Source organism: Rissa tridactyla, chromosome 12, assembly GCF_028500815.1.
Source record: "Rissa tridactyla isolate bRisTri1 chromosome 12, bRisTri1.patW.cur.20221130, whole genome shotgun sequence".
In the NCBI taxonomy this organism is placed as follows: Eukaryota; Metazoa; Chordata; class Aves; order Charadriiformes; family Laridae; genus Rissa; species Rissa tridactyla.
The window spans coordinates 17,009,806-17,031,765 of NC_071477.1; the positions used below are offsets into that span (position 1 = coordinate 17,009,806).

Consider the following 21,960-nt stretch of genomic DNA (forward strand, 5'->3'; position numbering starts at 1 on the left):
CCCCCTTCGCCCCCGGCACTCGGGGAGGGCAGCGGCCTCTGCAGGCGGCTCCTCGGTGGGGTCCGGGGGCGCGGAGCCGCGCTTCCCCGCCACGCGTGGCACAGGCCCGCTCCGCTGCGGCCGGTGTGACCCGCCTGGGCCCGGCCGGCGGCTGTCGGTGCTGCCGAGGGCTCCCGGGGCCGGTCCCGGGCGGGGGGCAGCTCCTGTACCCCGGGAAGGGGTTGGCGGGCCCCGGAGCCCCCAGCGCCAGCCTGGGGGTTGATGCCAGACCCAGGCTGTATCGGAGGGTGTATCAGACCATGTCATGGGCCGTTTTCATAGAATCACAGAATGTGTTGGGTTGGAAGGGACCTCTAAAGGCCATCTAGTCCAACCCCCCTGCACTCAGCAGGGACATCTTCAACTCGATCAGGTTGCTCAGAGCCTCATCCAGCCTGGCCTTGAATGTCTCCAGGGATGGGGCCTCCACCCCCTCTCTGGGCAACCTGGGCCAGTCTCTCACCACCCTCAGTGTAAAGAACTTCTTCCTAATGTCTGATCTAAACCTGCCCTGCTCGAGTTTAAACCATTGTCCCTCGTCCTGTCGCTACATGCCCTTGCCAACAGCCCCTCCCCAGCTTTCTTGTAGCCCCTTCAGGTACTGGAAGGGGCTCTAAGGTCTCCCCGGAGCCTTCTCTTCTCCAGGCTGAACCCCCCCAACTCTCTCAGCCTGTCCTCACAGCAGAGGGGCTCCAGCCCTCGGAGCATCTTCGTGGCCCTCCTCTGGGCCTGCTCCAACAGCTCCATGTCCCTCTTGTGCTGAGGGCTCCAGAGCTGGACACATGCCGGTGCGGCCCTTCTGGCTCTTCTGCCTCACCCGAGCCGCGGGGCCGAGGAGCCGCAGAGCGAGGCCGGAGCTGGGGGAGTCCTGTCCCGCTCACAGCACCCTGAGGGACGGGGTGCTCAGGGGCAGCTCGCCAGGAGCTGTGGGAATGCAGCCCCGGCATCTTCTGCCCTGCCCCGGGTTCTGCTCCTGCACACCCCAGGCTTCATTTCTTTAAAGAAAGTGATGATTCGGTGGGAAGCCAGGGGCTGCTGGAGCCCGTCCCTCACCGAGGGTCAGCTCGGTGCTTTCGGGAATGTCGCTGCCCCTAAAAGCCATCTTTAATCCAACACCTACGCGTGTTTGAAAAAAGATTTGCTGGAAGAGTAAGGAAAACTGACTGCTGTGAAAAGCCAGGAAATTAGTTTAATTGCTGATAATTAGGCTGTGAAGTCAGAGTCCTACAGTCATATTTATTCCCTCAGGAACAAGGATGTGCTTTGCTTTTTGTGCATCTGTTCCTCTGTTAGAAATTGCTGCTCCTTTTTTTTTGGGGGGTGGGAGGGGAGGGGGAAGCAGTCATGTGGGGTTTTCCTTTAAAAAAATAATGTATCTTTCTGCATGGTACAGGCTATTCGTGTAAAATGTCTCCTCTTGCTACAGCATGTCCACTGAAAAATGTAACAGCCGAATGCCTGGCGGGAGCCAAGAGGGATGGGCAGAGACGCTGCAGAGCATCTGCTGCGGCTCCGGCTCCCCTCGGTCGCTCGCCCATCGCTGCTGTTCCCTGAAACCCCCCTGCCGAGGGCCGGCGCTGGTCTTGCACCAACCGGCGCTTTCAGCAGGACCGGGACAGAATTCCCGGCTAAACCAGGATCGTCACATCCCCATCCAGACCACTGGCAGGCGGGAGCCCGGCAGCCATTCAAATCCCACGGAAGGGCTCACAAGGCGACACAGGGGACCGTGACTGATTTTTCCATTGTTACATGCCTTTTGAGGTGAAACCTGGATTCTCCAGGAATCAGTGCTGCCTCGGCACTGCACCCACCGGTGGCCTCGAGCCACCCCTGGGTGCACCGTGAAACCGTGAACACCCCAAAAGCCACAGCAGGAGGCTGAGGAGCGTCACGCTCCCAAGTTACGCAGGCTGTAAAGGAGACGCTACGCAGAGAGCCGGGAAGGGAAATGAGGGATAAGCTAGATTTCTCTTACTGCTAATTTTCCAGAGCTGCCAGCTCCGTCTGAGGACCGTGGGCTGCTGTGCGCTGGCACACATGCTGTGAAGCACTCGGGGACCATGAATGGTGCTTTTACCTGCTCGGTAAAGTGCTCGATAGTGCTTTACAGTTGTAAAAAGCGATGAGAATTAGTGGTGTCTTGTGACTCAGCCTGTGCTCCACAGCCTTGGGGCTGAAGTGGCTCCTGACAAGGTGAAAAATACAAATGCACTGAAAAGGTCAATTTTTATTCGATACAAACCAAATGTCGTTGGAGGAATTGCCCTCTGCTGCTCACCGCCGGCCCAGATTTCGGACCCGAAATCCTTGCTTGTAACTTTGTCAAGACACCAGAGCTGCAACGTCTGCCCTTAGGGCAGGTAACACTGAGGGAAATCGTACCAGCCTTTTTGTGACCGTACAGAGAGTGAAAGATCCTCTCGAAATGTGCGATGATACTTTTCTGTTCTGCGTCCCGCCCAATGGAACCCAGGCAGGGATGGGAGGGCAGAGACGAGCGGCTGCAGGGTGTGTTACTGCCTCACGCTCCAGCAAAGGGCGCCTGCGAAACGAAATCCAAAGAGAAGCTGTGCCCACCCGCGGCCCGTCCGCAGCCCCCACGTCCGCTCCCTTCCCACCAGTCCGTGAATGGCGAACGCACCTGGCTGATGAGACGGAGCACGCCGCAGCCGCCGGCCACACTACAGCCTGAACGGCAGCGCAAAGGCTTCGGCGCGGACCAAGGGCTTCTGGCTGCTGCAGACCCTGGGAGCGAGGACTCTGCATTAACAATGCCGGAGGGAGGGGGGAAGGCTGCAGTGTGCGGAGCCAGAACTTAAAGGGAGACTCAGGAACTGGAAATTCCGAGTTCACGCTCTCATTTTGCCTCCTCTGCCCCTGTCCAAGCGGTACCTGCCGTCTCTTCTGCCCGCTCTTTTCCTGCTTCTCACCCCAAATAAACGCGGCAACAAAATGCAGGACGAGGCGTTTATGCAAGGGCAGGGGGAGCAAGCAAAAACCCCTTGGTTTACTCTGCTTTTTTTCCTGGACCTCAAATAAATTGTTTAGCTTTTCCTGTGCGTCTGTTTATTCACCTGAACAAACCGAATTCATACCTACTTCTCTAAAGCCTGAGATCCTTACATTTGAGCCTTTATTTGGCACCTAATAGCGTTTTGCAAGGCTGAGATGGAGCCGCTTAATAGCCCAGTGAGAGCAACCGAACAGCTCTTCTGCCGGGAGGTGCCGCCTCAGTGCAAAGGAGGGTAACTGGTATGGGGGGGTCTCACGACTGGTCTCCGGGCTTCTGCCCACCCTCTGGGTGCAGCGGGCCGCAGACAGCCCCTGCACCCGCCGCGTGCTTACGCTGCCCGCGGAGCGCGGGCTGCTCCGCTCATCCCGCAACCGAGGTGGGACGACGGCAGGTTAACCCAGGGCAGGGTAACCCGCTCGACACGGCGAGTTGACCCAGGCGGTGCTGGGTGGCGGAGCTGCCGGCGGCGGCCGGGGGGGGTTTATCCCGGTCACTCCGTGGGTGGGAGGAGAAGCCCTTCCCAGAGCATCGCACATCCCACCGGGTGGGAAGAGCGGCCCCACGGAAGGGAGAGGTCCGCCGGGTTCGACAGCTTCTCAACGGATTCGTGCTGAGAAAAAGGCAAGTAACGTTTATCACTGAGTCAGGTGAATTAAACATTCACATATATTTGCTGAAAAAAATTATATACATCTGTAGCAAGGCTCTGCCAAGTTTGAAAGATAAGCATCATCTAGTCACTAAATTAAAAAAATAAAAATCTGACTTTTAAATCTTTTTCTTTTTATCCATGTTCAAGAGCACAGACAGTTTATTTTGTTAGCACATTTGGTGAAGAATGTATGTTCGTGTGAGTAGCCATGAAAACCGGTGAAAATTTGGCATTTCTTTTGGATATGATGGAAAATAAGAAGCAGCCACTTACGCCTTACAGTCTAAATAATCCACAGCGTATATCGGGTTGCAAAAGGGTCACAAAGTAGCAGTCAAAGAGCAGCCTAAACACCCAGAGACGTAGCATACATGTCTGATAAGGAAGAACAAGGTATAGAGCATGCTGGCTAATTAAATAAATTTCACTTTCAACCCTGTTCCTTACGCGTGTAACCCTGGAAAAACCATCCCGTGACAAGAAATGGACTCTGGAGAGATTTCTGTATCCGTTCACAGTAAGGCTTTGAAGATAAATGAAGTTTTATAGCATTTGTATTTTAAGGATTTAGGGCAAGTACATGTTCTTCTACTGAATAAAAAGAAAGTTAGTACTTAAAAGGTTCAAAAATATATCAATCGTGATTTTTTTTTTTTTTTTACATAAATAAATTATATTGATTTTGGATTTAACAGCTGAAAAACCCCTTTCTGCTTCCACTGGAGGCAAAACTGAACAAAATGTTAGTTAAATAGAGATAGCAGCATTTCTAAGAAATCTGTCGATAGTGATACAGTATCTATGCTACAAGGATGTTATTAAATAGAACACATTTAATTATCGGGGGGAGGGGGGGTTGCATTATGATTGGTTACATACTTAAAAAAAAAATAAAAATCATCCAATCCAGTAAACTGGGAATAAATTCCGTGAAAATATAAACCAAATGCTTTTTTAGACCATGGGTAACAGACTTCTTTGAGATGCTAATTTTAACATGTACATAATTTATAATCCCAAATGTATAAAAGACAATGACAAAAAGCATCATAAATAAATAATGCAAACTGAAATAGTTATGTCAAAACATTTGGACCATCGGATAAATTAGCAAAACTGTAACAGAAAATAAGTAAAAAATACAGTAAATTGTGACAACCAAATGTGAAACCGATTACTAGCACGCTCCCAACTCCCTCACCAGCCTGCCTTCCACCTCCCTGCTGCACCGCCCCGGGTTTATTTCAAGTCTCAAACCATGAGCTGCAAATAAGAACAAGCCCAAGTGAAAGCAAAAGGAAAGGAGGAGCGAGGGGAAGGAGAAAGAAGAAGAGTTGCCTGCGGAGGTGTCTCAGTACCCAGAGCTGCGGGGGCTGACGGCGTTACCGCCTCTCCGTCGAAAACGCAGACGGCGAAAGCATCTGCCCAAGGGGCGGGACTCGGAAATACTGTTCAACAGCAAACGGAATGGAAAGAAGAAGCCAAGGTCATCTCTTCACAGTCTAACGCTAGGAAAGAAGAAACTCAAGCTTTGAAAGCCTCAGCCGTCCTTCTCAGAGGACTCCCCCAAACAGGAAAACGGCCTACAGCCTTTTCCGTGTTTGCTGAAAGGACGTTGCTTCCGGGGTAAGGAGTGGAAAATATAAAAACTCAAAAAGCCTCAGTGTTCATATAAGAGCATTAAAATCAGTGTGGCCTGTTCACAGCTGGAAAAAAAAATAATACCTTTACAGCACTTCTAACGCCATAGATGAGAACTAACGCCACAGAGGAGAACTGAAGACTGGCAGAATGATGAAGAAACTGGTAGCTACAGGTACAGTAATCCCAAAAAAGTCATGCAAGATGTGCAAAACCTTTCCAGCGCAAGCCGAAAAGTTCTTGTAACTCTCGAGGAAAGGGCAACTAAACTCCACTTAACGTAAAACCAAACTTTGGTTTTAAAAAATACAAAAGAACGTCTACGTCGTATTTTCACTCGCTGCAGTTTGTCTCCAAACCTTTGAGGTGGGGGCGGTAAAGAAATCATATCACTACCAGTTATGCTTTTTCCTTTCAAAGAAATGAATATATGCATTTTCAATCATTAGTTATATACTTCTGTCTATACTACTATTCTAGTAACCATGATAAAATAGGGAAATACTTTAAATCAAAAATACACATTAGCACTTACTATAGCTGTGCTTTTTACCCCCAAATACAGGCTTTTTCGTTCAGTGTCGCTGCAGACAGAATTACCCTTGGCTGCGTGTAGGCCAAGAGGTAAAGACTTTTCTTTTGCTCTTGTTTTTTTTTTGCTGCTTTTTCTTCTCAAAGGAGTGAGCAATTTGAGGGGGTGACCGAGTACTGGATTTGCTATCGTCGGCTGGGATGAACGACTGGAAAAACAGAACGAGAATTCGGTGCCTCCCATACTAGCTAGACAACACTGTTTATCTAATAAAGTGGCAAGACCCTGCAACTATTAACATGTAGTATGTCACCAGAGTTTTTTTCTGACAAGGAATTAGGTAGATAATATTACTCATGGAAACACAGGTTTATGAAGGCGGAGCGGGGCGGGAGGGTAAGTAACAAAGAGTTTATGGGATAAGAAACTCACAAGCCACAATCTTTTTGTGTGTGGTTTTTTTTTTTTTTTTTTTTTTTTTCAATGAAACAAAAGTTCTAATTGGTATCGCGAGCCGCTTCGCACTCCTCCTCTGCTGGTCCGTCCTGCTCTTTCTCTGCCGACAAAGGCGGTGTTTGCTCTGTACAGTTTTGACTGTTTGCAGCTTCTTTTTCCGGCAGCGAGACAGTTTCTGGCTCTGGGTTTGCCGATTCCCCTTTTGCCTTCTTTCTCTTCCGCTTCTGGCTTTCCAGGTTGGCTGCCTCCGAGTGCCTGGTTTGCTGTATGCCGGGCAGCGCCATGCCGATGCCAGGGGAAAGAAACATCGAGGGATAGATCAGTCCAGGAGACATCCCTGGGATAAGAAACGGGTTAAAAGCTACAGGACTACTGGTAGTTATTGCGGATTCTGTCTGATTAGAAAACGAACTAGGACCAGGCTTATCTTCCGAGAGAGTTTCTTTTTTCACGTCCTGGCTACTCGGTTTATCCTCAGTAGCTTTCTCTGCGTTGGCTGTACCGCTTTTCGTTGTGCTTGTTAACGAAGTCGGAGCAGTCGCAGTACAAGTAGTTGTCATGGGGGGGTTGAGAAGTCCTCCAACGCCGAACATCTGTGGTACGGTAGCCATGCCCGGCAGCATCATGGGCAACATACTCAGGGTGCTTTTCACGTCCTCGCCGGCGGGCACTGCTGCAAATCCAGCAGGAAACCCAACCAGCCCGGTCAGAGGGATCCCTTGCATGTTTCTCATGTTCTGAAGTCCTACTAGATCCATCCCAGCAATCAGTCCGTTCATGAACAATGGTCCCATTCCAGAAGAAGAATCTGCTACAACGCCGGGGCCTTTGATGAGTTCGCTTCGGGGCCTTCTCCCCCTCCGGCGGGGCCCCGTGTCTCGGAGCACAGGCTCAGTCAGGATGCGATTGAATTTGCTTTCCGGTAAGTAGCCCTAAAAACGAAACACACACAACAGAAAACACCTGACGGTTATCACTGCATCAAAGGAAATCCGGCTTTTCTGTGCTCACATCTGCATCCCAGATGGTGTCGGCACAGAAATATTTGCCTACATGATATGGAATTTGAGAGGTACGCACAACTTTTCCCCAAGGGATGCCGCCAAACGCAAAACACCCTCGCTCTGCCCTGGCATGATACTGCAGTGCCAACGTGCACAGAGAGGAAAGGAGGAAGCACGTTTTTACCCCACGTTTTCACCCGGCTGGTCACAACACAAGAAGCACCGGGGCAGCTCTGTGTCAGACGCCAACCTAGCTCCCTCCCCAGCTTTAATCGTGGCTTCAGCAACAAGTGATTTAAAATCATGTCTTTTAGACCTGAAGGGCCAAATTTTCAATGCTCTGCAGGACAGCAAAGCTGCATGGGATGACACACACAGAGTGGACATGCTGCCTGAGAAGGTCCCGGCCACAGCGTCGCTGAGAGGCCAGGAAGATTCTTCTGAGCACTGAGAAACAGGACCAAAACCCAGCGGCCACAACCGGGTAAGACTGTCCGGTTACACAGAGCAGTGCGGGGGGGTCCACAGCACAGTTTAAAGCTCCATTTTTAAGCATCCTCATCACAGACATTTAAACGTTTCCCTTTGTGGCTCCCTTGAGTTTCAATATCGCCGCTCTTCGAACTGTTTCCAATAACAGATTTAGGTAGGAAAAGTATTTCCCATCGACACCTGCGGCGCAGAACCTTGGATCAAATGACCCTGGCAGTCTGCACAGCTACTGCCCAGAGCGGGAGAACCTTCTGCTCCGCTCCCACCGGCACGTGGGGGAAACCTGCATGGGACCGTGATGGTGCCTGGGCTCTGCGGGGCAGCGACCCCGCGCTCCCGCTGCCCGCGCGCCCGCAGCAGCCAGACGTCCCTCCGCATGCAGGTGCCAGGAGCGATGCGCACTCGCCAAAAGCAAAGTGCTGATGGAGCTCGGGGGTGCGAACGCTAACGGGCATGCAGCCGCTGCACCAGGGTGCGTGAGCGGGTGCCCGGGGCGGTGGCCAGGCATGCAGCTGTTCCTGCCAGCAAAGAGACCGGCCCCTGCAAACGAAGGTACGGAAGAGCTGCCGGCTCGCACGGGTGCTGGCCGCCCAGACGGGGCACTGATGCCAGCCCGGACGTGGAGCTGTTTCCTGGGGAGCGGGACAGACCATGCCAGATCTCCAGCGCTAATTAAAAGTAAATTTGAGAGCAGTACAACCCTCTAAGCCAATTCATTCCCCCTCCAGGCCCCTGCAAGGGCGTCGCACAAACCACTGCAGCCGCAAAACCAGGGAGCAGGCGAGAGGGACGGTAGGGAGATGTCTGGACAAGGCCAGCCCGCAGGGTGGGAAAGGGCCATCTGGCAGCGCCCGTGTGCGGGAGGCGAGAGCGTTCCTGCTCCGCAGGCTCTGCCACGCACCGGGGCAGGGACCGGCATGATGAAGAGGGGGAATGAACGCGGCGAAGCTCGGCTCCGTCCTGCCCCTCTCCTGCCAGTGCCTGAGCCTTCACGCCTGGTGACCTGCAGGCCCTTTCGTGGGCCGAGGGCTGCAAGAGGCAGAGCTTGCAGGAGCTGATGAAAAGCCTCGGTTGAGGGTATTTTTGAAAATTTGACCCGTGAGAACGTGTTTTGTCCACTCCCTGCCATCCAGCACCCAGGTGGATGCTTCTAGGGTGTTTTGTCTTGCCCCTGCTATTTCTAAGCATGCCGAGGCTTTCTGGACAGCCACCCTGGGGTGCTGAGCCCTGTTCCCAGGGCGCTGACCCCCTTCTCTCTTTCCCGAGGCATGCGCCCAACCTCCCTCTGTGCCCCGCGAGTGCTGCCGGTGCTGCCGGCCCCGCGGCCCTGCCCTCCCGCCTGCGCAGCTGCGGTCCTGCCTCGCAGCTCCCGGATCCTCACTGGAGAAAGGTTGTGGGGATGGGGAGGGGAAAGAAAAGATGACATGATACAGATTTCTCCAAAAGCTCTAACTTACTGAAAGCTTAACAATGTCAGCCCAGTCAGCTGCAACAGCATACTCCAAGTTTGCATCAAGCCACCTTGGCAATTCCTTCAATGCTGGTGCCGTGGCTCCCCCTAACTATAAAACACAGCAGAAGGATGACCTCTATTGCAGAAAGAGTTATGTAAAATAATACAAGAAATACGGTTACACTTCCCTAGCTCCTTGCTTTGGGCTGCAATTTGGTTGGGGCAGAGACTCTTCCCTTGCTACGCATCTCTGCAGGGCTCCGTGTGCGCCTGCCTGCCTCCAGACACACACTTCAGGGAAAAAAGGCAAGTTCAGCCTCTGTGGCCCGTCCCATCGCCCTCCCCGTGAACAAGCGATGGGCACAGAGCTTCTATAAAAGCCATGCTTAAAACCGGACAAACCCATCAATTCACCCAGGTCTCCAGCGGCCATGGTGGGTGTAACAGGGGGAAACACAGATGGGGCTCAAACAGCCTCTTTCTGCCTCGCCCTTTAGCTTTGGGTTTAGATGTGATTAACGTCACATCACCTTCTGACACCTAGTGCAGTCCTGGGTGTGTTTAGGAACGGAGTTAGGGTGGAAAGTATCCCTGAACATCCCTTCGCATTCAGAGAGGTGAACGCCAGTGCACTGGAGATTACACTGCAGATGAGTAAATCCACGCTCCTCGCCCAGTAAGCAAGACACCTTCCACTTCAAACCCTCCACTTCCCGCGTGCCCAGCACCTGGATGGGTATTCGTGTGCTCTGCCTGCGCCTCGTTAAGGGAGGGTAACAAAAGAAAGACATTTGCATGGCAATATTCAAATTTGTGGCACATTGCAGTGAATTCAAGGGGAGCAATCAAATCCGGAGCGGGAAGCACCAGCCAGGGCTGTGCTGCTGGCGGCTTTAAAGCCAAAGGCTGAATCCTTTTGCCATTGCGGGGTCTCTGCACCCTGGCAAGGGAGAACACTCAGACTTTCACGACTTCACACGGAAAGTCACTTATTTCACAGGTCTGTGTCCCCTCGGGCACATAAGTGTCACAGGATAGTGTAGATCAGTGACATGTTCCGGACTTTTGTCCCATCCGTAGGCCTCTCTGGATCAAATCTCCCCCCAGGTGAGCTCGGGGTCCTGCTAAGCATTTCAAGACACCAAGGGCAGGGCACAGAACAGGCCTTCGCTTACCCGCCGTCCGGTACCCTTATGTACCACAGGCACCCGCTCCTCTCCCGTGAGTGAGCTAATGTCCAATTTGCTGGGGTCCTTGCAGCGTTGCCTCCTCTGCTTGGGCTTGTCTGAAAAATTCTGGAGTGCAAACAAGACAATGTTAATGAGACTAGATGGCTTAATGAGCCTGGATGGCTACAAGCCCTGCAGGACAGCGGCACAGACGAGCTCCCAAGGGACAGAGGGTCCCTGGGACTTGGGAGGGAGCAGCGGCGAGCAGCACAAGCCGGTCTCTGCCACAGGGCCAGCTCTCACATGAGCACAGTTGATTTTTGTAGGTGTAACGGGGCTTTCAGTGTACCCCGCCTAGACTGCTCCAGCCCTTTCTAATCCCCCTCCAATCCTAAAACTGTAATCTGTTGCCAGTCCGTATACATGCATCTGTAAACGGGGCACTAACTACGACTAGGAAAGAAAGAGAAGAGAGAACAGGTCTGTGTGTGCCGTCTCGTGTCAGTCTGATACAGGTACCTGCTTCTTGCCCATTCATCTGTGCTTTGTTTCGCTCCTATTTCAGCTGTTCCCACCGCGGAGCTGCTGCACCATGTTTCTTTGGGATCAGAGCCCTTCAGGACCACAACCTACAGAGTTACAGCTTGAGCTGCCGCACATCCACTGCGTGCGCAGAGTCCCAGCATCAATGTGCCTGCAGGGACGTAGCATTATAATGAACTACTGCAGGCCCTGATTCCCGAGAGTCAAAGACCCCTGAGCTTGGTCCGTCCTTCAACAAGCTGAGATGCTGCCGTACCCCAAAGCAGCTTTCAATCCATCCTACATGGAGAGAGAACACCCATCCTGACAGCGGAGATCTTGCAGGGCTGGCCCAGGGCACTGGGGGGCTTGCTGGGAGCAAGAGTTTCACCAGCAGCACGGCCAGACTGGGAGAGCTGTAAGCCCACATGGAAGGCAAGGACGATGGAAAGGAGTGGGAAGGCACCTCCGCGCCTGCTCCACTGACTGCTCCTTCCAGTGCTCCTGGGAGTCTGGCCTTGGGAACAGAGCTGCATGTATTTCTGGACTTTGAAAAGCAAGGGCCATCCTGCCCAAGTAAATGCTGGGCTCCTCATCTCTAACGAGCTCCAAGACACTAATGGCTTGCCTGTACTCCAAGCTCCAGGGAATCCCCGCCTCAGGCACACAATCCTTCAGGACCAAGATGCACAGCCTTTTACGTGTTACCGCCACATTTCTTCCTACTCTGTTTTACGGCCTGCGCTCTGCCTACCACACGGTCTAATAGGCTGAATAAGCTGAAACCCGGAGCAAGTCAACCTGGGAAACCAAGAGGTGGATGCTTACGAGACAGCAAGAAGAATCAGACAGACTTTGCACCCCACTCTGCTTTCTGATGGCACTCACGGCCACACAAGCGCAGCCTTTGCAGCCTGCAACACAGCTGCTTCGGTCCGGTTTTTATAGCAAGGAGGTTTCCTCTTGTCTGGGAACTTTATTTCCTACAATAGCACTGCCTAAAATGACCCCAGGTGAAAGGGAGCAACACAGGCAGCCCTTGAGCATCCCATTTCTCTCCCTGTCCCTGGTGCTTCTGGAAAACGTTGGACTAATTGGGCATTGGGCAGACGGATGCACTGGAGCTGGAGAATGGACCTTGGGGCGGGAGGACACAACTCAGCAAGTGCCTTTCACTGGCGTCCAGGGAACCGTGCCCGCTTCCCAAACGTGTGATCAACCTCCCGAACAGCCCCGATGAACACACCACAAGCCACAGCAGAGGGAAAAAGGCTGCATTTTGAGACACTTCGTGGAAGCCCTGAACAAAAGAGCAACGGCAGAAAACCTAACACAAGGGGCAACGCACAAGGCAGACGTGCACACACACACACACACGCCACCGAAGGCCACCCTTACTGTGCCAAAGCCGGGAACGTCGAGTGTGTAGTCGGATTGCTGGCGGAGCCAGTCGAGGAGACTCTTATTCGGGACAGCCTTCTCTGCTTGGCTGCCTGCAGCTGGGACCGGCTGTGGAGTTGAGGTAGCAGCAACCGGCCCATCGGGGAGGGGACTGTTCTGGGGGGGCTGCGGCTGGTCTTCCTGAACATCCTGACATGGAGGGAGGAGCAGGGAGAGCCCATCAGCAGTGCGTGGTGATGCCCGTGCACCCAGATAAGCAGAGCTCCCAAAGCGGGTCATCCTCTCCCATCACACAGATTAATCCACGTATTCCCAGTGCCTGTTCCTTAAATCACCACCCACCACCGCATTACACTTCCACTCAGTCCCCAGCACTGGTGGCATGGAGGGCAAAGAGAGCTGGGAGATGCTTCTGAACTCGCATGGGAACACCCTAATCACCAGAAGGACCAACTTCTCCACAGATCACTCCTAAGAGTGGTCTAGAGGGAACTGGTCTTGCTCCCAGAGCCCCGTTCTTCTTTGGGTTGAACCCAGGGTAGAAGGACAAAGGGTGCAGCACGCTCTTGGCCACAGCTCCAACGCAGTCAAGGACCTTGCCTCATGTTCTCTAAGGCTAGACACCCCCTGAGGTGGGACTATTGTTTTTGATAATGCTTAGCAGGACTCAAACACTCCAGGCAGAGTGCTCCAAGGCAGAGGGAAAACTTCCCTTCCTCCCTGGAGCAGTATCCGCTCTTGCCTGCTCCAGCACAAGCCAAGCTGTCCTGGAAGGGGTCTCGTATTGTCACAGGCAGCAGAGCTTGTAGGGGAAAGCTGGACCGTGAGACAAATTGTACTGATTCCGCTGGGGCCACATGAAAGCGGGGAGCAAACCCACCTGCAGCCTGGTTGGAAGAGGCCTCTCCTTCAAGAAGATGAGGTCCATCCCTTCTACATTTTTTCTCCTGCCCCGTCTCCTCCTCATAGCAGCGTCGTCTCTTCGGAGGCTGCCGTTTACAATTTGTCCTGTGACAGGATGGATTAACCCTGCCTGGAGGATGCCAGACAAGTCCATGCCCAGGGAGCCCTGGAGCGTGTTCACGGTCCCCAGTTTGGGCATGTTTGTGTTTAGGGGAAAAGGAGAGGAGTTCCCTGGGGATCCATCAGAGGCTCTGGACAAGTCTACCGCCGTGTCGCGCCAGCCGTTCAGCACAATGGGTGGATGAACATGGGTTGCGGCTAGTTGCTCCAAGCTCCTCTGTTTGGCATCCCTCTCCATCTCGAATTCATAGGGCCTCCTGTGCTTCCGCTCGTCCTTTGCAAAGGCAGGGCTCAGAAAACCTTCCTGTGTGTATCAAAGCCACAGAGAGGGTTACAGCTGCTCATGCACTGCCCAGAGACCACAGCTCTTCAAACCAACACCGGGCAGCCTCTCCGCAGGAGCCCTAAAGGATGCCCTTTCCCTGGGCACATCACACTTCTCTTTCCCTGCCCGGGGATGGTGCAGGCACCCTCACACACTGCGATCTCCCAAGGCGCTATAACCCTGGGTGCTCCATCAGCTGCTGGGCAGCTGGGCTGGGGTCCCAGGCCAGCAGCTTCTGTCTCTGCGCTGTGTCCAACAGCAAGAGGAGATGAGAGAGAGCTGGTGACTGGTGGGGCAGTGCCCTCTCCTCCACCCTTTACTTTGGAACACCAGGGCAGTGTTCCCTTTTCCCCCCGATCACGCCGGGTGCTCCAGCACTGACTCTGGAAGCACCTCCAGAGCTGCAGGAGCTGCGGAGCTGCTGCAGAACAGCTGCCCTCCCAGGAGGGGAGCAGGGCTGGTGCGGGGCTGAGAGCATGGGGAGCGGGGAGCTCACCAGGAGCCCTCAGTGGAGGTGACCAAGTGGCTTAAGCCACACGTCAGACATCACAAGCGGCACCAAGAGGCAGTGAAAACCCAGGCCCCGCTTGGGAAACCCCTGAGCACTTCTGGGCAATGCTTCACCACAGAGTCCTAGGTCTGTCCCTGCCCGAGGGCCCCCCCTCACCTTTTGTACCTGTGTGATTAACACCCCATTATTGAAGCTGGGATCGGGGGCTTCTGACTCGGCAAAGCTGTTTCTGCTGCTAGCATTGCTGGCTACCGCTGGAGCTGTCAGCAGGCTTTGTGCCTCAAACTGCTGGCTAGAGGATGGCCACTTGCCCTTCAGGATGGCATGGCAGATGTTGTCAATGCGGTTGATGATCACACGGTCCTGCAAACAGAATTGGATAGTGGCAGACTAGGACTCGAATGACTGACTCGTGTATGTCGTCTCAGGATTAAAGACAAACCCAGCCCTGGTGACCTCAGCTCGGCGGGGAATGCTTTAGCGCAGGCATGTCCACGGCACGAGTGCTTAGGAAGAGCATCCCAGTTAGACCATATGTGGGGAACCGTGTGCGGAGGACCAGGAGGCAGAGCTGGGGCTGTGTGAGCTGGTCAGGACTACGCAGGAACACTTGCAATACAAACAACATTCATTTTAAACTCACCTTAGGCCACTCAGAGAAGGAGTAAAGCGTCTTCTCCTGCAGCAGCTGGGCTATGGTCGGTGCCCGGGCATCCTGAAGGTCATCAATCTCACCGGGCAGGACAGAAGCAGAACTCTTGCTCTCTTCCTCCAAATACTTCTCTGGACCATCTGAGAAAGCGACAGAGAACAGAGCCCATCACTGCCCTGCCTCTCTCAGCCTCCTGAGGCGAGAGCAACTCCTCGCACCTTCCCACCCCAGTACCCAGCTGGCTCCACAGAGGTCCCATTCCCCAACCAGCCGCCAAGAAATGCAGCAGCCCTGGGTCACAGCAGGTGGCCCACGCTGCTCAGGAAGGGCCAGCACTCTCCTGGGCTAAGTCTGGGGGGTCTTCTATTGCAGTGGCCCCCATCCCTGACCATCCCCATACCCCAGGGAGGCGAGGACGCATATGCCTTCCCAGAAGGAGCTGCTTGCCTGTGCCAGGAAGGGAAGAGCATCCTGCATTCCATGGGGTGCTCATGGCAGAAGGGCTGCTGGGGCTCAGGGTGAAGGATTCTGGCCATCCCTGCTGGAAAACGCACCCACCAACCCTTTGTTCCCCAATCACATCAGCTAGAGGTACCCCAACTCCTGCAGACGGGAGGCAGCTCTGGGGGTTCGGCAGCCCCAAGGCTTTGGCTCTGCAGGGAGGACAGCAGGTCCCTCCCACCCCGGCCAGAGGTGACTGTCAACCAGAGGGAGCTCTCAGGACTGTACCTTGACTCTGGCTGCTGCTGGCTTTCTCCCCCTCATCTCTGTTCTCACATTCTTCTTGCTTCACCCCCTGGGGCTCGGGGTGCAGGGCCTCTCTGCAGCCTGCCTGCCCCTCAGCCCCTCGGCCCCAGGCCTCCCCCCCGGCAAGGGGGGGCTCTGCCCCTGGGGCCCCCAGCAGAGGCGTGGGCAGGCTGAAAGCCTGGCTCTGAGCCTGGCCCGGTGAGTGCTGCAGGGTGCTCTCCTCATCCAGGCCACGGTCCTCCCTGCCCTCTGGCCCAGGCTCCCCCAGCCCTTCAGGTGTCCCCGGCCCCAGGCACTCTCTCTCGCCATTCACGTCTTCCGGGCAAGTGTCCTCGGGTGTGGGGAGGCCAGAGCTCTGCTCCTCGCCCCCCAGTTCATTAGCCTCAGGGCCACAACCTTCCCTGGTTCTGGGACCACTCAAGCCTTCCACAACATCTGCTGCTGCCTCAGAGTTATCATCCTCCTCCTCTTCCTCCTCATCTTCTTCGCTGTGGCTCTGACTTGGCCCTGACTTTGCCTCCACTTCTTTCTCCTGCAGCAGACTGATGAACCTCTGCTCAGGAGGAACCTTTATTTCGTAGTTATGAAGACTGGGACTGTAGAGCCCCACACTTATGGCCCCTTCAATGGCGCCGTGCTCAGGCAGCACTGGCGCAGGGCTGGTGATGTCGCCCTTCTGCTGCAAGGCTTCACAGAGCTCTGCTGGAACGCTCCGCGAAGGGTCACTCTCGGGGGTAGAAGGTGAAGGCTCAGCTTCCTCATTCTGACCGTCCATTCGGTCACAGCGCACCTGCAAACCCTCTAGGAAGGGAGTCTCTCTCATGGCATCTGCATCGCAGCTGGACGGGTCCTCATCCCCCTCCAGCTTGCCCTCAGAGAGTTTAGCAATGCTGCTTCCAACATCTGTGCAACTCGGGCTGTCTCGCGCAAGGGAGCTTTGCTCGCTGTTGCAGGCCTTCTCATCGTACATCATGCACACCAAGGAGTCTGGCAGAGAGCTCTCATCATAGTTACTGGAAATGATGTCCCGGACTTTAGACATGAACGTTTCACAGTTTGCATCCGGCGGACTGCCCCCGGCCTGGGACATAGTGCTGTCTACAGCTTCTAGCTTGATCTGACTCTCGGCTTCATTCTCCAGGGATTCGCAAGTTCGGTCCACCTGGCTGTACAGAGGGGAACTGTAGAGTTTGGAGTTAGTCTGGTAAAGGCAGCACAGGGTTTCTGGGCCTGGGAGCCCCGTTCTTTTATGCTGAGCATAGTTCCTGTATGCATCTAAAAAAGACAGCTGAGGGTCATTCATGATGTAGTAGTCAGTGCGATTCAGGCCATGCTTGGCGGTGCCGATCAGCAGGTCCCGATCATGTTTGCCACACTCCCACCACACTGGCAGGTAGAGGCTCGGCCGGCACAGCTTGAGCCGCTCGTGGAGCTGCGGACACTTGAGCACCTGCTCGCGCACCTTTCGCAGAAGCTCGATACGGTAGAGGGTTCTGGCAGCACGTTCCTCCGTGATGGGCTCCACGTAGATATCAGGATCTGGAGGACCTACAAGGTGGGGTAGAAAAGCCAGGCCCCATTACACAGATTGACGAGAGGTACTCAGAGGCAGTGATGAGCAAGGGGAGTTTTAACTCTCGCTCAGACTGCAGGTGAGGTGGGGGGAGTGCTTGTAGCCACTGTTGAGGCTTTTTTTCCCAGTCTCACCACCTCCCATTTGACACCAAACGGACACCTGGGAGTAAACTCTCTCGACTTCAGCAGCTGGACCAAGAGCGGCACTCGGCTGCAGTGGATTTGAGAATCTTGCCTGAGCTCTGCTCCATCAGTGCTGGCAGTGCTGGAGTTGTCTGGACATGCCAGCAGAGCAGCTCCCTGGGGTCTAAGCCTCTGGTAGCCCTTCAGAAGGTTCTCAGGGAAGGGCATCCCTCAACTCATGCAGCTCTTTTGATGAGGAAAACCTACCTAAGGCATTAACACGCAAATCCAAGGCACTGCGCCTGAGACCAGACCTCTTGACAGGTCTGAGATGAAATCCTCTCTGCTGCTGTTAGAAGCAAATCACTTTGTGCTTGAATAGCCCCCAAGCAACTTTTCCCCTGCCGTGTCCTGCACGGTGCCAAGGCACTGGGGCTCTGCAGAGCACTCTGAGAAAATGGATGCCCTGTGTGTTGGCCAGGCTTCCCGAGCCTCCTACGGTGGGTTCAGACTCCCTTTACCCTGTAACAGAGCTCTCTAGTCAGCTATGCCACAGCACGGGCACTGTGTGGACTCTGTACAGCACAGGCAGAGAGATGCTTGGAAAGAAAGCGGCAATACAGACTGCCCAAACAACCCCCAGCTCCACTGTGGAAGAGATTATGATCTGCTGCTTCTCTGCTTCTCCTCCCTCACATCTAGAGGTTGCTGTCTTGGATAAAATCGGTTGTGATTTCATGGGAGAGCTACGTGAGACCTGTGAGAGCAGGGGCCGAAGCCCACAGGGCTGCCCTACCTTCCTGTTGCGCTGGGGAGGCGGTACACAGTGGTGACAAGGCAGCCAGAAACACACGTACGTGACTTCTGCAAGCCCAGCGTGGCATCCCACTGCCTCCAACTGTCCCTGAAACTCCTCCCTTGCTCTCCTGCTCCACAAGAGCAGTGGGACCATTTCTGTCCTATGGCTACATGGATCTACTATTACCCTCCCACGGGCCAGTCAATTTTCACTCACCATCCTCTTTCCACATTGGGAGACCACAGACATTCTTGCACATGGCCACAAAGCTGTAGAAATACTTCTCCAGGCTCTCATCCGTCTTCTTCTCCAGTCGAGAGATGGCTCGGAACTGGGCCCAGTCAAAGATCTTTTTCTCCTGGTCATAGATAACCCCAAAGGAGGAGACGGTGCGGTAGAAATCTGCCTGCTCCCTCCTGGTCCACCTGTGGGGCAGGGAGGAGACATGAACACCACTGAGACGTGTTCTGGTCCCAGTATGGGCAAGGCACCAGGCAGAGAGGCTCAGAAAGGACTATCTAGTTACTGCCCACCAGTTTGGGGGGAGGTGCCAAGAGGAGCACACCGGGGAGACCACCACAACCTGAGATCCTCTGCCTTACGGCACATAGTGAGGAGAAGCGCAGGCCACGGGTCCTCTGGCTCTGAGCTCTCTGTTAAAAAAATACTCTCGGCTGATTGAAAAAACACCACGTACAGCTCCTGGCTGTGCTGCCCATGTGGAGGCACAAACCTGTCTCACCTACCCGCTTCCTGCTACACCAAGTTGTCTCACCACCCCCATGGAAAGGCCAACTGTCTGTACCAGGAATTAGAAAGGAAGGTCCTGAGGACGCAGGTTTAATCCAGCCTCTTCTAGAGGGAAACTGGGACTGGGGTTCGTTGCTGTAAGGGTCCCAGTAACAAACACCATCCACCCTGCTGACTCCTGTGGACTCCTGGGTGCCAGGGGTGTGTGTCACCCCCTCCCCACTGAGGAAAGCAGCTGTGGTGATGGCAGGGTGGGGGGTCACTTACAGCACTGTTAGACACAGCTTTCACTCTGGCTTGGACTGTCTGAGGTTTCACCTCAAGGGGATCACTCAAAGGAACGATCCAGGACAGAGACGGTGAAGAGCGTCCTGGCAAATACAGCCCTGGGCAAACGGAGTGCAGAGAAACAGGCCACAGAGAACAGGCCAGAGTGCAAACTGCAGGGCAAGCGCAGGAGCAGGTCACGTCAGAGAAAGCAGAGTGCCATGGGCTGAAGAAAGCTTCGAGTCAAATCTCAGCTCCTCTGAATTGCAGCTCTGAGCAGCACCAGCAAGCAGCTGGGACACGCCACGGGAGAGCAGACAGAGTGACAACACCCACAGCGCTCCCCACCCAAGACCAGCATTTCCACTCCTGCTCCCAGGGGCCGTGGTGATATTTCATTCCAAAAAGGGGAATAACAAGAAGAAAATAAATAAAAAAAAAAATCAGTGATCCAAATTAAGGAGTCCAATGGGGAATTTGTTGAAAGGCCTCAAATGAAAGGTTGGTGGGAAACTGCCTAGGATGCTCCTGTAAGGAGACTCAAAAAATAAAAATCCCATAGAATTAAAGAGCAGGAAATACCAGGCTGCTGCGGTGTCCACAGCACAACCACTGATACCCCACTTGAAGAGGGGACAGTACAACTGGAAGAGGTCCAGAGGAAGGGGAGAGGGAAGATCACTGGGCTGGGGCAGCTTCAATACAAGGAGGCCATGAACAGAGCGCACAGGGCAGCCCAGATACCAAGCAGTTACGGGGGTTCCTGCAATAGGGACAGGTTTGCAGGGGACAAAGCCATCGAGAACTGTTGACCACCGAGAGTCCCTGCAGTTCAGGAAGTCCTAGGGCTGCGCATCGCCTGGCAGCGATGGAAGCAGCATCACCCCGCTGCACACCCTCCCCGGTTTCTGCAGAGAGCCACTCAGGGTGCCAGGATGGTCCCACCATCCTTCCACTTACAGGGATGCAAACGAAATGGGAGCACACCACAACCAGGATATGCCACCACTGGGCTCCTGAGGCCACAGGCAGGAGGCTAACGCAGCAGCATGAGAGCCACGAGGGTCAGAAAGGCTACGCACGTGGGCTGTGACAGCGCCCATCCGTCACCCCTCATCCACAGCGTGTCCCAAGCCCACAACAACACCCAGCAGCACCTGCTCTGCTGGGGCTGTGGGTCGATCTCTGGCCCAGCAGATGCTGGATTTGACCCTGAAGAGCTGTCGCCTCGCATCCTTTCACCATGCCACCAGCTGCTACCTGCAAACTACAGTGCAGGCTGGATGCCAGAGCCACAAGGCTCTCTCACGGCTGGGAGAACCACTCCCTGCCCAGCAAGGACCCACATGCTTCCATCATGTGGGCAGCTGCTGCACAACAGCCGTGGTGACGTTTACCTGGGTAAATCCAGGGGGTCAAGGATTTCAACTGGCCTAAATCAGCTTCGGAAAGGACCTTCTGCTGCATTACCTTTTCTGCATTTCTTTGTTCACAGAGTCCATCTCAGAGGCTCTTCTGAACATCTCATCCTGCAGCCAGTATCCATGGTTACCGGGCACCAGCATCTCAGCACGGGGAGGCAGCTCTTTGCGGTTGCAGCGCTGGTAGACGGTGACGAGCCTCCGCAGTCTGGCTGTGAGGGCAGATGAGACAGGCCAGCAGGATCTGTCTGAGTCGGAGCCATCCTGGGCTTCAAACATCATCAAGGACATTAGTATTTAATGCACACTCAAAGCCACAGGTTCCCACGTGCCTCCGGCCAGCTCCAAGAGCTCCCTCCCGCCTTCCCCCTCCCACAGGGGACACCAGGGATCACAGTCATGAGTGGGGGGCTGGGGAGACCATTCCTGGGCCTCCGCACCCCGAAAACTTCACAGCCTCACCGTGTCTGAGCTTCTTCAGAGAGAGCCCAGAGTCAGAGATCAGGGTAGGAAGGATGGCTCTGGTCCAGGCCATGCATGGGAGAGGACTGCAGCTCCCTGCTCAGCAGTGGGGCCGGCCAGCCCACGGCATTCACCAGCACTGCCCACTGCAGAGACCCTGCATGCTCACCTCATGCAGGCAACTGCATGGACAAGGCCAGGCCAATGTCTTCTAGTCACCCCTGGCTGGCTTTGGCTGGAAACACTCTTTTTCGGCACCCTGGCTGCCCTGCCCTGGCTCACACGTGACTGCACAGGAGGGTCCCCAACCGGAGTCTGCCCAGGTTAAGCTACCTCACCCCCTAACAGAGCAGCTCGTCCTCCCAACCCAAGAGCATGTCCCCCCCGGCCAGCAGCGCCTGCCTCAGCGCTCTGGCTCCGTCTGTGCCATGCCAGCCCCTGGGAAACCACGCGCCGCACCGCGGGAGATACGGCCTCACCTGCCGCTGGCTCATCCCGCTTCTCACTGGCTTCGCCCACCCCAGCAGCCACGACGTCCTGCAGAAGGAAACCATCAGAGAGGGCTCTCCAGCCCCGCAGAGAACCCCTCATACCCACAGCCCACCCGGCCCTGTCAGGGTACAGGGTGGCAGGAGAAGCAGTAGAAGGTGGCAGGACGGGCAGGGCTGCGTGTCCTGTGCCCCCTGGCCGCAGTCACTGCCTGCCCTCAGCCCAGGGGATCAGAGCTGCACGGCCAGGGGAGGTGACAGCTCAGAGGGGTGGTGCTGTTCATTTTGGGCCTGCAGGGGAGGTCCACACAGTGACACAGGCCAGGACAGCAGCAGCGTGACAGCCTCCGCAGCTCAAACAAACCCTGCACCCCCCCGTGCTGCCTTGTTCAATGCTCTTCCTCTGCTTCAGGGCCACTTCTTTTGGGACGCCCTCGACT

The 21,960-nt window shown here is 54.8% G+C and overlaps 1 protein-coding gene across 12 annotated transcripts in view; it reads right to left on the reverse strand.

Annotated features, from left to right (window-relative positions):
- Positions 1-3,685: 3,685 nt before the first annotated feature.
- Positions 3,686-21,960, reverse strand: part of CHD6 (chromodomain helicase DNA binding protein 6) — a 93,550-nt gene continuing 75,275 nt past the window's right edge. For 4 of the 12 annotated variants that reach the window (XM_054218156.1, XM_054218154.1, XM_054218151.1 and 1 more), the window contains 11 exons: positions 21,512-21,569; positions 20,620-20,839; positions 18,349-18,557; positions 15,618-17,183; positions 14,880-15,028; positions 14,393-14,599; positions 13,258-13,704; positions 12,375-12,566; positions 10,461-10,580; positions 9,290-9,394; positions 3,687-7,268 (listed from right to left, as the gene is read on the reverse strand). In XM_054218156.1, coding sequence (XP_054074131.1) covers positions 6,378-7,268; positions 9,290-9,394; positions 10,461-10,580; positions 12,375-12,566; positions 13,258-13,704; positions 14,393-14,599; positions 14,880-15,028; positions 15,618-17,183; positions 18,349-18,557; positions 20,620-20,839; positions 21,512-21,569 — 4,164 coding nt within the window. In that variant the 3' untranslated portion in view covers positions 3,687-6,377. Of the gene's footprint in view, positions 7,269-9,289; positions 9,395-10,460; positions 10,581-12,374; positions 12,567-13,257; positions 13,705-14,392; positions 14,600-14,879; positions 15,029-15,617; positions 17,184-18,348; positions 18,558-20,619; positions 20,840-21,511; positions 21,570-21,960 lie in introns of all 12 variants that reach the window. The other 8 variants (XM_054218149.1, XM_054218148.1, XM_054218152.1 and 5 more) reach the window with 6 other exon arrangements.